The following is a 16,604-nucleotide window of genomic DNA, read 5'->3' as shown; positions in this document are numbered from 1 at the left end:
CACAGGGTTAAATGTTGGGATGGAAGAATCTGTTCATCAACACGGCCGTAATCCAGATTTTCTGCTCTGGGATGGACGGTGGTTGGAGACGCAGCAGGTTCTCCAGCCTGACAGAACCTCAGTGTCTCCTGGAGACCCATCCACGCTGGACACACACCCTCCTCATCCTCCCTGAAACCAGACTACTAATCCCAGCTAATCTGGATCTTCCTCTGTAGCTAAGGAGACCAATGGAGGAGCAGTCTGAAGCTTTCACACACACACACACACACACACACACACACACACACACACACACACACACACACACACACACACACACACACACACACACACACACACACACACACACACACACACCTGTCCTTACCTGAACCACCTCCGTGAATAATCCCACCTGTGTTGTAATCTGATATATTATTCTCAGTCAGCTGCTCCATCACTCAGTGGGATTTAATCCCTGTTTTCCATCTCATTCACTTTTCAATTTTAAAATGAACACACACACACACACACACACACACACACACAGAGTTAACCTCCACCCCTGATGCCTGGTCATCAATGGAGGCCCATCTGTTCCCAAACATCACGCACTTCATTTGGGTTTATTAGTCGGGATAAATCATAAATATTTCATTCTCTGTCGTGGCGGAAGTTTCCGGCAGGGCGTCCATTCATCAGCGCTGGACGCTCTGCTGCCGCCGCCGCCGCAGCCAGGAGCTTTCCAGTCTATTAAACAAGATTGATACTGTGTGTAAATTTAGATATCGGGAATTTCTTCACAGACCGCTGCTCAGCACTGATAGGCCGGGCTGACGGAAGGGGGGGAGGACTTCTTCTCCTTCCTGTGGAGTCAGCTCCCAACTCCTGGAGGAGGAGGAGGAGAAGCTGGAGGAGGAGCTGTAGGTGAAGAAGGAGGAGGAGCAGGAGGAGAAGGAGGAGGAGGAGGAGAAGGAGGAGGAGCTGGAAAAGGAGGAGGAGGAGGAAGAGGACATGGAGGAGGAGGAGGAGGAGAAGGAGAAGGAGCTGTAGGTGGAGGAGGAGGAGGAGGAGGAGGAGGACATGGAGGAGGAGCTGGAGGCTCTCGTGGCGTCCGGAGTGATGTGACCTTCTCTGTTAGAGTGTGTTTGCTCACCAGCAGGAATGGCGGTTGGAGAAGGCAGCGCTGATAGGAGGAGGAAGAAGGGCGGGGGGGGGATGGTTGTCAAGAACTGTGTTACTGGGGCGTGCACGCACACACACACACACACACACACACACACACACATAAATGTGTGCACACAGTGCATGGAGGCAGCAGCTGAGCGCCGCCATCATGTGTGGCGGCGTGGCGTGCAGATCCGGCCCAGTGACTTTGTTAATTAAAACGATAAGAAGCCTAATTGCACTGGGCTTTCATCGGGTTCAGAGAGGAGGGGGGGCAGACCAGGCCTGCAGGAGAACCAGCGGAGAAGATCCCTCAGGCTCCAGGCGAGGAGCGACACAAGCTTCTGGAGGAACGTCGGAGGTTTCCTCCAAACTCTTTCATCCTCAGGAACCTCAGGAAAAAACAGTAGGAGAGCGAGGAGCTCCACGGGGCTCCACGCCTGGACCTCTGTGAGGCACCTCCATGATGCTCTGGGGAGGATCTTCACACCGCTACCCATCCCATCACCTCAGGCTTTGTCACGTCTCCAGGACCATCTCATCTGGGACTTCTCCGTCCCGGCCCTCACCAGGCAGCTCCTGAAGGAGCTCCAGATCACCGCACGCTCCCAGGCTGGGGCGTCTTTGTGAAACGAGTTCTTCTGAACTTGACCAGGACGTTCTGGGCCAGTTCCCACGAGGAGGCGGGACCTTCGGTTTCCAGCCTCAGACGGATTGGAGGGTAACCTTCCTTTGGACACGTTCTCTCCAGGTACCTCCACGGTTCTGGATGTCCATCTCCCCTGCTTCTGAGCAGCAGAGGCAGCATCAAAATAGACTTCAGGAGGAGGACGGTGTCCGTGTCCTCCTCGCCTCTTCCCCTCCAACCATCTGGCCCAGCAGATGGCCTCCCATGCCGAGTCTGGAGCGCTTCGAGGTTTGCTTCCCCTTTAAAGGGGACCTTTCCCTCAAGTCGGCGTCCAGGAGGCACCGGAGGGGGGAGCCTGGAGGGGGAGGCTGGAGGGTCTCCTGGACCGAGACAAAGAGAACGGGTTCCACCCTGGCCGATGAGAGGTCCTCTCCTGGTAGGAGGTGGAGCTTCTCGAATGAACGAGCCCATCCGACTTCCGTTTACGCGGCGATATTGAGAAGCGGCGCCTGTGCAACCATCAGTGGAAGAACACAAACCATCTGGAGAAGACCTGAAGCCTTTGAGCAGGTCTGTGCAGAGGGAGGAACATCTCAGACCTGAGACACTGATGTAGTTATTAGCTGCAGAGAAGATGATGTCCTCTTTTGAGCGAGGAAGATGGAGTCCATCAGAGGGACAGAAGATCGGTAGATGGTCTGGAGATAAAGTCACACTGAGATGGTCTGGACATGGACAGAGGAGGGATGGAGAAGATCTGGGTAGAAGGATGCTGAGGGTGGAGAAAGTCTGGATGAAGATCAGGAATGGAGGGGAAGAGGACAGGAAGCAGATGAAGGCAGGTGATTGGCTGAGGGTTAGAGGGAAGCAGGTGATTGGCTGCGGCCTCCACTGGATGCATTCTGCTGCTCAGGTAGGTGGACCCTGGGGTCAGTGGACCCTGGTGGAGGTGGACCCTGGTGGAGGTGGACCTTGGGGTCGGTGGACCATGGGGTCGGTGCCAGGATGTTGCCCCGCCCCCTCAGAGGGTGGCGGCGTTCTTCTGAGCTCCTGCTAAATCATTTATTCACTTTGACAGATGTCATGTGCCCCCCCTTCCCTCTGCAGGGGGGGGCTTGGGAAAAATGTAATTTCATTCAGATGGGGGGGGGGGCAGGCGGTGACATGTGACAAAGGCCACGGCCAATCACAGACACGCTCCTGCACGCTCGCCATCGGCAGCATGGCCAGCAGGGGCGAGCAGGAGGCGCCTGTCAGGAGCTCCAAGCACATTCACACACTGACTGGACCAGACCGTGTGTGTGTGTGTGTGTTGTCTACAAGCCTCATCACCAACACTAAACCCACAAGCATCCCACCCTGCACCCGATTCTACCGATAGGTTTGCCTTGGTTTGGGGTCTGGCTGTTGCCATGGCTACGACCTCTCCGTCCGGCCCAGGAGATCCGGTGACCTTCCTCCAGGAGAGGAGCAGGACGAGGAGACCGGTTTGGGCCGAAGAACCGCCGATGCGTACGTCCTGCATGGCTTACAAGCTTCAACATTTAAAGAGAAGTCGTCGTCTCAGGGGTTCGGACCTCCTCCTGGGACCTCCTCCGTGGAGACAGAGGAGGTCCCAGCAGGAGCAGGAGAGCCCTGATCCAGCAGGAGGCCACGCCAGCCCGCCTGTGAGCGCCGCCTCTCCTCAAAGTGCCTGGAAACGCTTTGCGTCCATGAATATTCATGTTCCTCAGCAGAAGCCCAGGAGCAGCGACGGACGCGCTAATGAGGATGAATAAGAGACAGCCGAGCGGAGAAGGTCTGGGCCGGACTTTATTTATCATCCTTAGCTTTCCTCATCCTCAGCTTCTTCAGCCGTTAAGATCCTCAAAAAGCTCTTTGTAACTAATGGGTTTCGAACAAAGCCATCAAAGGAGGCGAATCTCTCACACACACACACACACACACACACACACACACACACACACACTCACACACACACACACACACACACACACACACACACACACACACACACACACACACACACACACACACACACACACACACACACACACACACACACACACACACACACACACACACACACACACACACACACACACACGGTGGTGAGGGGCTACACACGTGGAAAGCGACGCGTCAACTGACACAAGCCACACTTCTGTCTATCAGAGGGAGAATTTAGCCTGCAGACCTGATGCTCACCTTTACAACTGAGGTCACACACACACACACACACACACACACACACACACACACACACACACACACACACACACACACACACACACACACACACACACACACACACACACACACACGTACTGACAGGTCTTGAACACAGTACGCTTTCAAATGACCTTTTGGAAAAGCCATCTTTGCAGAGGCGTCAATAATATCAATATAAATGGTGAAATACCTCGGTGTAGTACGTGTGAATGAGAGGAACTCAGGTGGAACGGTGAGGCTACAGGGAGTGGAGATCAAGAAGCTGGAGGATTTCAGGTACTTGGGGTTAACAGTCCAGAGCGAAGGAGAGTGTGGAGAAGAGGTGAAGAGACGGTCCAAGCAGGTTGGAATGGGTGGAGAAAAGTGTCAGGGGTACCAAGAGATAGAAGAACATCAGCCAGAATAAAAGGAAAGGTGTACAAGACAGTGGTGAGACCAGCGATGATGTTTGGACTAGAAACTGTTCCAATGACCAAAAGACAGCAGGCAGAACGAGAGGTTGCAGAGATGAAGATGTTGAGGTTCTCTTTGGGAGTGACCAGGATGGAGAGGATCAGGAATGAGTCTATCAGAGGAACGGCACATGTTAGATGTTTTGGAGAGAAGGTCAGAGAAGCCAGACTGAGATGGTTGGGTCATGGACAGAGGAGGGATAGTGAATATATTGGTAGACGGATGCTGGAATTGGAGCTGCCAGGCAAGAGGTCTGGAGGAAGACCAAAGAGAAGATTTATGGACGTAGTGAGAGAAGATATGAAGGTAGTTGGTGTGAGAGAGGAGAATCCAGAGAATAGGGTTAGATGGAGAAGGTGGACTCGCTGTGGCGACACCTGAAGGGAAAAGCCGAAAGAAGAAGAACAAGAAGAAGAAGTACGTGTAGATGAAGATGAAGAGCGCCCAGCTTTACTGCGAGCTGTGGGGCTTCGGGCTCCATTACAAGGAGGCTGATTTTTGGGGGAAACAGCGACGGCGAACGTCTTCACGGCAAATCAAACCCGGCAGCGGGATGTGAGCGTCCTGCCGCCAACCGGTGGCCCGGAGGTGACGTCGCAGCCGTCTTCAGGGCCGTCACGGCCCGCCGGCCGGCCCTGAAGACGCTCCCCGCCGTGCACTCGTAAACAACCCGGCCTCCGGAAGCATCCTGCTGCAGAGCGAAGGCCAGGCTCCTTCTTCCTCATATTTATAAATATTAGCACTTGCCTCGTGTCACCGAGTCTCACCTGAGAGCTTCAGGCTGATTCACCATTTCTGAAACACTGCTTTTATTTTCAGAAGCCCGGAATGATCCGGAAGAGCGACGACTACAAGTGTGTTTGTGAGTAAACACAGACGGGAGTGTATGCTAACGGGAGTGTATGCTAACGGGAGTGTATGCTAACGGGAGTGTATGCTATTTTCTTTGTGCAGTCCACAGTGTGTGTATGTTTTTAATCAAAAAAAAAAAAATGTGCATGTATCAAAGAAAATGTGTGTGTGTGATTTGACAAACATAGCGAGAAGTGTGTGTGTGTGTGTGTGTGTGTGTGTGTGTGTGTGCAGTCTGTGGGGAGCTGATTGCACGGGCTCTCATTATGTGTCCAGTGTCTGTAATGGAGTGTGACAGCAGCGTGCTGTGCTCTGGATCTCTGTCCTTCCAGGCTGCAAAGCCAATTAAACACACTCCGCTCGGCTCCCATCGCTTCCCCCTCCGTCGCTTCCCCCTCCGTCGCTTCCCCCTCCGTCGCTCCCCCTTCACCTCGTCCGTCCCGTCCCCCGAGGCCTCGCCACCGCAGCCGCCTCTTTGTGAGCCCCGTCACCTCCTCTCCCAGCCCTTCGCCGCAGGCTCTTATTTCCTGTCATCCACATGACAATTCAAAGTTCAGGCCGACGCCCTCCTCCAACTCCCGGCGCCCCCAGGCCTCCCATCATACGTGGCTTTGCAGAGGGAAGTGCTGTCCTGGAGGAGAAGAACATCTGACGGCAGCGTCCTTCTGAACCGATGCTAAAGAGGGAGCGAGGAGGAGCTGAGGAGGAACTGAGGAGCTGAGGAGGAACCGAGGAGGAGCTGAGGTCTTCTCCTCGGCTCCTCCTCGGCTCCTGGAGACCCAGAGCAGTCACAAACACTTAGGACAAAAAATGCCCGGCAGCACTGAAAACACACGGCCCATTTATCAGACCCCCAAAATTTGCACACACACACACACACACACACATTCTCAGCCTTAATGTGTGTGTGTGTGTGTGTGTGTGTGTGTGTGTGTGTTGGCCTCCTGGTTTTAAGTGTCTCAGAGGGAGCCCTGGAGGTGCAGTGGGCTTCAGAGATGAGAACCCCCTGCTGAGAGTCCCTTTGACACAGCAACTCATGGAGATGCAATTAGTGTCAGAATGCACTCTCTGAGAGGAGTGTGTGTGTGTGTGTGTGTGTGTGTGTGTGTGTGTGTGTGTGTGTGTGGCGCAGGAATAACTCGGTGGAAACAGAGAGCTGGAGCAGGTGGTGTGTGTGTGTTTAGTACCTGTTCTGAACCAGCCATCATCAGTGAAAGCCTCCTTGGTGTCTTCTGGCCTCCTCCAGTACTCCTTGAAGACAGACGGCCCGCGGACCAGAAGTTCTCCTTCCTTCCCCTCCAGACCTGGATGCACCTGCGTCCAGGAGGAGGAAGAGGAGGAGGAAGAGGACCTGTGAGACCTGAGGTTGGACAAAGCTGTGCAGCTTGAGGTGGAGCTGCTTCTTTACCTGAACCTCTCGCTGGTTCCCCTCCACTATGATGGTGTTGGTTGTGTTGCTCATCACAATACGGACCTCCACCCCAGGCAGAGGCAGCCCCACTGCACCTGCTCACACACACACACACACACACACACACACAGGTTCACCCCAGCCTGCTCCTGGACGGTGTGAGTGGGGTCACAAACTGGTTCGCCAGGGTTCTGAAGGTGTCGTGATCCTGGAGACGATCTTCTCAGGAGGAGTGAGGTACATCTGCTGGAGCCTCGTGGGTCTGACAGGACTGCAGAAGATCCGTCTGCGTGATGGACTTCATAAAGCTCCTTCTATTGCCAGGTAATGATTCACCGCCCGATCAGCCTTTCAGGAGAACATCAGCCATGGCCTGCACCTCCAGCCCAGCCTGCTGCTGAGAGCTTCTCATGGTGGCACCAAGACTGACAACTTAAACCCTTTAGGAGTCCTGTGGACTCCTTCCTGATCCTCTCCGTCCTCCAGACTCCCAGAGAGGACCTCCACATCTTCATCTCTGCTGCCTCCTGTCCTCTCCTCAGTCTCTCCAAACCAGACACCGTGGCTGCTCTCAGCTGGACCTTCTCCACCTTTCCTTTCCTTCAGGCTGCTCGTCTTTCCTCCACCCGTTCAAAACCGGCCTGCACTTGTTTCTCCACCTTCTCCACTGCTCTGGACTGCTGAGCTTGGAAGAACAGATTCAAAAATGTGCCTTGTATCTAGGATGAGAACTTCCAGCGGTTGGAGGTCAAAGGTCTCCAGACTGTGGTGAGTGTCCCTCACTCTGTTGACGAGCTCTTCCCTCGTCTTCCGAAAACTGGCCAAGTTCTCCGACAGAAGCGTCCAAAAAGACGAAGAGGGAACCATCGCGTGGCAGAAGATGCGGAACATCAAGTACCAGGAAGAGGGACGCGGTGCTCCTCTGACCAGGAGCAGGAGAACGCAGCGTCCGTGGAACCCCAAGAGTCCTTTCAGAAACAAAGATCTTTCTGATCCAAATCAGCTGACGAGCCTCTGAGGAGGCCTGAAGATGGAAGCTCAGAGGAGAAGAGCGTCCATCCGTCTCCAACCGTACAGGAGCGCAGGAGGAACACCACAACCGCAGAGTCCACCTCCTTTCTCATTTCTGTGTGTGTGTGTGTGTGTGTGTGTGTGTGTGTGTGTGTGTGTGTGTGTGTGTGTGTGTGTGTGTGTGTGTGTGGGATTTAGCCTGATGTGGAGACCATTGGTCACACGTGAGGCTGAAGTGTTAAATTAAAGGGCTGGAGAAGGAAACATGCACATACATGCGCACGCACACACGCACGCACACACACACACACACACACACACACACACACATACACACACACACACACACACACACACACACACACACACACACACACTCGCGTCTTTTGCATGGATCCAGGCTTTTCATGTTCTTATGGTAGGAATGAGGTCACATGGAGCAGCAGTGTATACGTGTGCATGTGTGTGTGTGTGTGTGTGTGTGTGTGTGTGTGTATACACACATGTATGCACACAGATCTTGTTACTGCATTAAAATAACTGCCTGTGTGTTTTTTTTTTAAACATAATTATTTCTTTTTTACCTGAAACAACTTCTTATTCAAGGTGAGGCTCAGCTTTGGGGGTCCTTGGAAAGATGGATCATTCTAAGAGGATGGATGGATGGATGGATGGATGGATGGATGATGGACAGATGATGGATGGATGGATGGATGGATGGATGGATGGATGGATGGATGGATGGATGGATGGATGGATGGATGAAGGAAGGGTAAAAGTATGGATGGATGGGAAGCTTGATAGATGCATGGATGGATAGATGATGGATTCCTGGAGGATCAATTGATGATGGACAGATAGAGGATGAATGAATGAATGAATGGACGGACGGACGGATGGATGGATGGATGGATGGAGCATCACAGTAGTTAGAGGTTTCTCCACACAGCCAGAAGGTCCCTGGTTGGATTCCCCCTCTGTGTGGAGTCTCCATGTTCTCCCTGTGTTTGCCTGGGGTTCCTCAGGGTTCCTCAGGGTTCCTCCCACAGTACAAAGACATGCAGGAGGTTCACGGAGGACCTCCACGGTCCAGACGTACATCTAAAAGCCAACGGTCGTGTCTATGGTTGCATGTGTCCAGATGAGGCTGTGATTGGTCCAGGGTGAACCTGCCTGCGGTCCAATCACAGCCCAGCGTGCAGGATGAGGGTGTAGATCCAGAACGAGTGATTGACAGAGTCCTGAACCCTCGGAGGACTGAAGCTCCTGGGCCGTGTCCAGGACCAGAGGTTCAGACCCAAACTTAAATGGAGTTCAGTTTGTGTGAGCAGAGGAGAGCGCCGGCGTGGCCGAGCGTGACGTGCACACTAAACCCCTGGAAATGAAAGTGTGTGTGTGTGTGTGTGTGTGTGTGTGTGTGTGTGAGACAGAGAGAGAGCCACACAGAAGCCATGTCTTTCAGCCCTGGAGGTGTGTGTCCTGAGTCTCAGCAGGAACCTGGTCTATCTTCTGACCAGAGTCTGAAGGGGGAAACAAGAACTTTGCCTCTGTGTGTTTGGACCTGCATGAATCTGATGGAGGTCCAAACACTTGGTTGCAACTCAGGCTTTGGAGATAAAGAGCAGAGGAGAAAGCCAAAGGTCCGTCATGGAAGTATCTTCTCACCTGGGACGCGTGGGCCCCTCAGCGGGTTGGACAGCGCCATGCCGATCTCGGTCATGCCGTAGCGCTCCAGCAGGACGTGGCCCGTGATCTCCTCCCAGCGCTGGAGGACCGGCAGCGGGAGAGCAGCCGAGCCCGAGACCATCAGCCTGGGGAGGGACGGGAGGAGGCGTCACATGAAAGCTCCTCCATGGACCATCGTGAAGAGAAGGATGAGTGATTGACACATAAGACCCCTCCATCTTCATCTTAGAGGCTCCATCCTGGGAGAGATGGAAGAAACCCTGGCGGACACCTGGACGAGAAGCACCTTCACCCTTTCTACTGACACTTGGATCTTCTCCCTGAAAGCTCTGCGCTACTTCTAAGAACATCACTGAGTTGAGGAGCCCGAGGACCTTCTCCTCCCGGTCTGAGAGAGGACCATCCCGGGCGGCGTCCACGTGGCTCAGGAGCCCGTTGAACCAAAGCGTGCCGCCATGTTCACACCAAAGGTCATCAGAACCTGGAGCAGTGGGTCCAGAACCCCTCAAGAGGCAGTACCTCAGCCGGTCCCTGCAGGAGGCCCTCACGAAGTCCTGGACACGGGGCTGGGTGAAGTGCTGATCATAGTACTGGATCAGCTGGGAGTAGATGGTGGGCACGGCCATGAAGACGTTCACCAGGGGAGCCTTGGAGCTCAGAAGCATCTCCCACACCTGCAGCAGAAGAAGCAGAAACCATCACATCCACGTTCACACACTTCAAATAAAAACACACTTGGTCAAGGATAACATGGTTTTTATCCAAACACACACACACACACACACACGCACACACACCCCTGCTACATCAAAGGTGGCAGTGGTAGGATAAGATGACAGCATAAATTAGATGAAGGTGAACGACATCCTTTCTATGGAGCATCGTCTCCTCCTCCTCCTTCTTCTTCTCCTCCTCCTCCTTCTTCTTCTTCTCCTCCTCCTCCTTCTTCTTCTTCTCCTCCTCCTTCTTCTCCTTGTCCTCCTCCTCCTTCTCCTCCACCCACCAGGAGATCCCTCCTCCTCCTCCACTGTCTTCATTCCTTCTCCACTTCCAATCTCACATTCACTCTCATCCTCTGTTTCCATTTCACAATTTCTTGCTTCACTGCTGCTGCAGCCTCACACACACACACACACACACACACACACACACACACACACACACACACACACACACACACACACACACACACACACACACCATCCTTCTGAGAGTGTGAACAGCATCTGAAGTCTTCTTCCCATCTGTTCTCCAGCGGGTGGACGTGTGGAGGAGACCTCCTGAGGGTTGTTAGTGGTCATGGCGGACGCCGTCCATCAAGTGCAGCTCGGCGTTTCGACCCGGTCCAGGATGGAGGAGAACCGGCGGCCATTTTGTGTCAATCAGAGTCCTGGTCGGCCCGGAGGACGGGACGGGTCGGGGGTCAAGAACCCAAAGACAGACATATGTGCTTCAGAAGAAGAAAGGGGTCCCGTCACTCCCAGGGTGGAAGTGTGTGTGTGTGTGTGTGTGTGTGTGTGTGTGTGTGTGTGTCCTCTATCTGTCCGGGCAGCAGACCAGACCAGGCTGGATCCGGATCCAGATGTTTATTAGCAATATATAGATAAACATCAAGTCTCTGGTACTCGTACGTCCATGGTTCTTCACGTCGATGTTGATGAAGTTTGGCCAAAGACGTTGTGCCGTGAGCTTCTCCACCCCCAGGTGAGCCTTCACCTCCAGCTTCCCTCCATAGCCCCTGAGATGGCTTCAGAACCGGTCCAAGCTGGTCCCCACGCAGCAGGAAGGACCCTTGTGGACCAGGTTCTCTCCAGCTTCTCCTGCCCTGGTCCTCACCCCGTCCCAGCAGTCAGCAGGTCCACTGAAGACTAAACCCTCCACGGGTGAGAAGGGTTGGACTGGCAGCTGAGATGGGTAGGTGGTGAGGACCTTGAGCTAACTGAAGGAGTGAGGATGAGGAGGTGAGGAGGTGAGAAGGTGAGGAGGTGAGGAGGTGGACCTGGGCTGACGTTCCTCCACGTCAGTCAGAGAAAGCGACGGCGTCACTCTTGGCCTTCCAGGATTTAGTCCACGGAAAGACCTCGGAGGGGTTCCTAACGTGGTCAGACATTCTATCCGGGGTGGTGGAGAAGCCGAGAGGAGACTTCTTCTCGTCCTCCTCCTGGAAGCCGGCGAGGACCGGCTCAAAAGAAGCCCCTTTGTTTCTCCCGGATCCCCGTTCTTCCACCTGAACCCCCGCCCTCTAGTTCCAGACGGCATCGCCGGGAAAATCAATGGCGGCCTCTGCTGCCTTGGTTACCCTTCAGAGATCCCGGGGGATGGAGGAGAAGGACCATCGATCATTCCATCAACGTACTGTAACTTCAGGAGGAGAAGAAAAGCCTCTGTCTGACAAGGAGGAGGAGGGTTAGCGGTCGTTCCTTCTGTGTTCATGATCTGTGTGGCTGAAGAGCTGGAGGTCCTGACATACAAATAAAAAACAGTTACATCTTTACAACCCCCTGCATCACACACACACACACACACACACACACACACACACACACACACACACACACACACACACACACACACACACACACACACACACACACACACACACACACACACACACACACACACACAAGCAGCATCATTCTTCACTGTCAGCCCATCGATTGATCCGCTGCTTAAGCTCCCACCGTGAGTCGGCATTGGTCAGATACAAAAGCAACGCGGGGCAATTCATCACCGAGACCCCAACACTTAGCCTGACAGGGGGGAGTGTGTGTGAGTGTGTGTGTGTGTGTGTGTGTGTGTGTGTGTGTGTGGGGAGCTGGTGTGGAACCCTGCAGCACAACAGGCTCCGCCCCTTCATCCCCCCGGCCTGTGGAAGAGTGAAAGAGTGAAGGGGAGGGGGTGAGGAGAAGACTGGACTTGTGGTCTGGACCTTCTGCGGCTGGAAGTCGGGCAGCATGATGCAGGTGGCGCCCACCCACAGCGGGCACAGGAGCTTGTTCACGATGCCGTGCACGTGGTGGAGCGGCAACGTGTGGAGGATGACGTCGTCCTTGGACCAGGCCCACTCCGACACCAGGCCCTGGACCTGGAGGAGGGAGGAGGTGTTCGTTAGTTCTCGACAAGGTGCGAGATGTTCTCTGCTTCGGCCAGCGGGTCTGTTGGTCCTCCATGAACCCACCGACCGATTTAGGACTGGGAGGAGGACGGAGACCCCGGGGAGAACCCACGAGGAACCAGAGACCTTCTGGCCTCGAGGCAGGACTGCTGACCCCTGTGATGCCTCGTTATGACGAATGAAGGATGGAGAACCTGGAAACAGGTGGACTGCTCCATCACTGGGACCCCATGGAGCTTTGTGAGGTGTTTGTGAAACACACACACACACACACACACACACACACACACACACACACACACACACACACACACACACACACACACACACACACACACACACACACACACACACACACACACACACACTTCTGGATTGATTTCTGCTTCTAGAGGGATGGTTGTGACTTTTTTCTTCATCTAGTGGTCGGTGTCGTGGATCCTGAAGGTCCAGTGTTCTGGTGGACCCACAGCTGCTGAGCGACACGTGCAAGAGCAGAGGAGGATCGGACGTTCTTCATTTACAGCCACCAAGCTGAAGGTCCAGGATCATCACCTGCTGCTCTGGTTTTCAGCAACGTCTGACTGCCGGATAGAGATCTGCGAGGGCATCGGTGTAAGAACCTTCAGGAGAAACGAGAACCTGTCCGGAGAGGCTGTCAGGAGGAGGAGGAGGAGCTGAAGGCTGCCAGAGGAGAGAAGGTTTTTCTTCAGCACCTCCATGTTTGGAGGACATTATGAAGCCCATTATGAGGTTCTGAGTCAGTGATGCTCTTGTCCACAGGTGAACCCGACCCCGTCCAGGCCGGAGACCTGAGCAGCTGAAGGTCCCAGGCCCGCCGGCGCCGGCGCCCCCCCTCCATCGGGCCAGACGTCCGCTGAAGCTCCGTCTTTGTTGCCATGATTGAATTTTCCACCCCGGTGGAGATGTAGGTCAGCCGGGCCCTGGAAGTCTGGAGGTCTTTAACCGCAGATTGGAGTTAATCCAGGGAACCGGAGCAGGACAATGGAGGGGTTTTGCTGAGGTGAGGCCTCCACCAGGGCTCTGGATTCTCATCTAATGTCTTCTTCTACATTATGCTGCTCCATTCAGAGGTCTCCACAGCCAATCATCTGCCTCCATCTAACCCTCCCTTCTCACATCAGCTCACTTTCTGTCCTCCTCTCCTCCATCCATAAACCTCCTCTCTGGTCTTCCTCTCGTCCTCCTGCCTGGCAGCACCAACATCACCAGCGTTCTTCTTCTACCCAGAGCTTCACCGTCCTCCTCTGTCCATCTCCGGAACAGAGCAATAATCTTCTTCTTCTCTTTTGGTCTTTTCCCTTCAGGTGTCGCCACAGCGAGTCCACCTTCTCCATCTCACCCTATTCTCTGGATCCTCCTCTCTCACACCAACTACCTTCATATCTTCCCTCAAGACGTCCATAAACCTTCTCTTTGGTCTTCCTCCAGACCTCTTGCCTGGCAGCTCCAACTCCAGCATCCGTCTACCAATATATTCTCTCTCCCTCCTCTGTCCATGACCCAACCATCTCCGTCTGGCTTCTCTGACCTTCTCTCCAAAACATCTAACATGTGCTGTTCCTCTGATAGACTCATTCCTGATCCTCTCCATCCTGGTCACTCCCAAAGAGAACCTCAACATCTTCATCCGGAACAGAGCAATAAAATAATAATAATAATAATGATAATAATAACAACAACAACAACAACAATAATGATAATAATAATAATAATAATGATAATAAGATCTAACATATGCTGCCCCCTGGAAGGCCTCCTTCCTGATCTCGGGTTACAAGGCACTCGTCCAATGCAGGAGTTACAGATCCTGCGTTCAGATCTTCTGATGGGACAGAAGGACCTCATTGGGTCTGAGGAGCTCCAAGAGAACTAGAGGAAAAACTACAGAAAAACCTCTCATACAGCAGATACCTTCACCTTCAGATCAACCTACCCTTCAGCATAGATGTTGTGAAACCTCACCGATGGACCGTGCCGAAAGCCCCCCCCCCCCCAGAAGAAGCAAAGCCCGCGTGAACCCCGGCCTCCTCACCATGGCCTGGATGCTGCCGTGGGTGTGCAGGACCCCCTTGGGCCTCCCGGTGGTGCCGCTGGTGTAGATGATCATGGCCGGTCGCTCGGCCCAGTCGGCGGGCGCCTCCGGGTTCCGTGCGTGTGCATCGTGCGCGCGGTGGAGCTGGTGGAGGTCGGGGCCGGGGGGCAGGGCCAGGCAGGGCAGCCCCAGCCTCCGGGCCAGGGGCTCCAGGGTGGAGGAGAAGGGGTCCCCCGCCAGCAGCAGGACGCTCCGGGAGTCGGAGACGATGTACTCCAGCTCGGACGACGGGTGCTTCCTGTAAAGCGGCACCGCCGTGCCGCCGCTCATCCAGACCGCCCACTGCGCCACCGTGTAGGAGGCGTCGTTCCCGCACAGGAAGCCGACGGGCCTCCCGTCCAGCGCCCCGGGCTCCAGGCCCAGGGCGGCGCCGATCCTGCGGGCCAGGCCCAGGCTGCTGCCGTACAGCCGCTCGTAGCTGTGGCCGCCGCCGCCGTCCACGACGGCCGGCCTGTCTCCGAACGCCGGGGCTCGGGCGAACACGGGCTCCCGGCCGGGCCCGGAAGACGAGGACCCGATCCCGGCGTGGACGGCCCTGCGAGGCCGGCAGGACCCGCGGAGGCCGGACCTCCGGCCCCTCCTGAGGGAGAGGCGGGCGGCGTTGACAACCCCAGACAGCATGGCCGCCATCCAATGGCTCCGAGCATCTGAAGAGGCGGCGGAGGCTTCACCACGCTCCCCTCTGCGGCGGCACAAGGAAACGAGCGCGTCTGAGAAGAACGAGCACTTCAAAAGTCATGCAGCAGCACCTTCACGACCCAGCTGATCTAACCGGCAGCCTGGAAGATCTGGACCGCCAGGCTGCACCTCAGACATGGAGGGGAGGGAAACTCCCGTCTGAGCAGCGCCGGCACAAACCCATCGTCCAGCGTCTGACTCAGAGATAAACTCGCCAGTTGGCTGGACTCTCGGGGCTCGTTTGTGATTCATATTCTGTTGGATTAAATTAAAATACAAGACAGGGACTGTCAGCGAACGTTCATGCTCAAGAATCATTTAGAATTGTTGACTCGGGTCACGTTTGCTGAACTTCTCAGCTGCGCTTTCATTTAATTTGAACTTTTTTTCATTGAACTTTTTAATTCCTCTTCCTTCAGCCGAAGGGAACATTCAAATCTTTGTACTTTTTAAGAGCTTAAAACAGTTTATAGCCTTAACTTTGACACTTTATATTTTATTTGTATTTCTTATTCTCCCTCCTTCCTACTATTATCTATTATTGTTATATTTTACTTGAAACTCTGGCACAACAATTTCCTTCGGGATGAATAAAGTTGTTCTTATTCTTATTCTGAATGAAAGACATCGAAGGTGAAACTGACACCAATCACTTCCGGGTGGGGCGTCGACGTCACTTCCGCCGCCTGTCTCGTTCGTTTGTTTGTATGTTTTTTACAAACTATCGCGATACTTTGCGCCACAAACACAGTGACTTTGACGGCGGGCCGGTTTCCGGGTGACTTACGGCCGCGCACGGAAGCTCCTTCGGCCCGGACGCGGTTCCGGTCCCGTCCGAGGAGGAGGAGGTTCGGTCCGAGGGGAAGATCCGGACTTCGGTGAAGGAGCCGCCGGTTTAACGAGGAACGCCGCCGACGGACCGGGATGTCAGACCGGAACCTTCCGCGGGGACGGACGGTGCGTCGCATCATCCGTCCGGAGCGGAACCGGAGGCGGGCGGAGGGTTCCGGTCTCCAGACGAACGCCGCTCCGGTGAGAGGTGAGGGGGTTAAATACAGAAATAAATCCATTTTTAGTTTTCAGGTTTGTATTTATTTATTCCCCATTCGGCCGGGTGTCAGAGGACTCACTTCAGAAACCTCAATAGTTTTAAGTTTTATGTAAACAGACGAGGCATTAATCCTTGAACGTGCCGGAAATAAAGACTCGGCAGACCTGGTTTCTCCCGTCTTTGCTGTTTATTCAGCGAAATGATGCCATAAATACGAGCGTC

At 54.3% G+C, this 16,604-nt stretch overlaps 1 protein-coding gene across 1 annotated transcript in view; it reads right to left on the bottom strand.

Annotated features, from left to right (window-relative positions):
- Nucleotides 1-16,252, bottom strand: part of acsf3 (acyl-CoA synthetase family member 3) — a 19,226-nt gene extending 2,974 nt beyond the window's left edge. The window contains exons 1-7 of the mRNA XM_086144459.1: nucleotides 16,119-16,252; nucleotides 14,594-15,335; nucleotides 12,352-12,507; nucleotides 9,942-10,096; nucleotides 9,402-9,547; nucleotides 6,723-6,820; nucleotides 6,502-6,628 (exon numbers count right to left, since the gene is read on the bottom strand). Coding sequence (XP_086000585.1) covers nucleotides 6,502-6,628; nucleotides 6,723-6,820; nucleotides 9,402-9,547; nucleotides 9,942-10,096; nucleotides 12,352-12,507; nucleotides 14,594-15,283 — 1,372 coding nt within the window. The 5' untranslated portion in view covers nucleotides 15,284-15,335; nucleotides 16,119-16,252. The remainder of the gene's footprint in view (nucleotides 1-6,501; nucleotides 6,629-6,722; nucleotides 6,821-9,401; nucleotides 9,548-9,941; nucleotides 10,097-12,351; nucleotides 12,508-14,593; nucleotides 15,336-16,118) is intronic.
- Nucleotides 16,253-16,604: the final 352 nt, after the last annotated feature.

This window comes from Fistularia commersonii, chromosome 3 (assembly GCF_037954325.1).
Source record: "Fistularia commersonii isolate RoL2024-O1a breed Wild chromosome 3, RoL_Fcom_v1.0, whole genome shotgun sequence".
In the NCBI taxonomy this organism is placed as follows: domain Eukaryota; kingdom Metazoa; phylum Chordata; class Actinopteri; order Syngnathiformes; family Fistulariidae; genus Fistularia; species Fistularia commersonii.
This window is presented reverse-complemented; position numbering and strand designations above follow the sequence as displayed.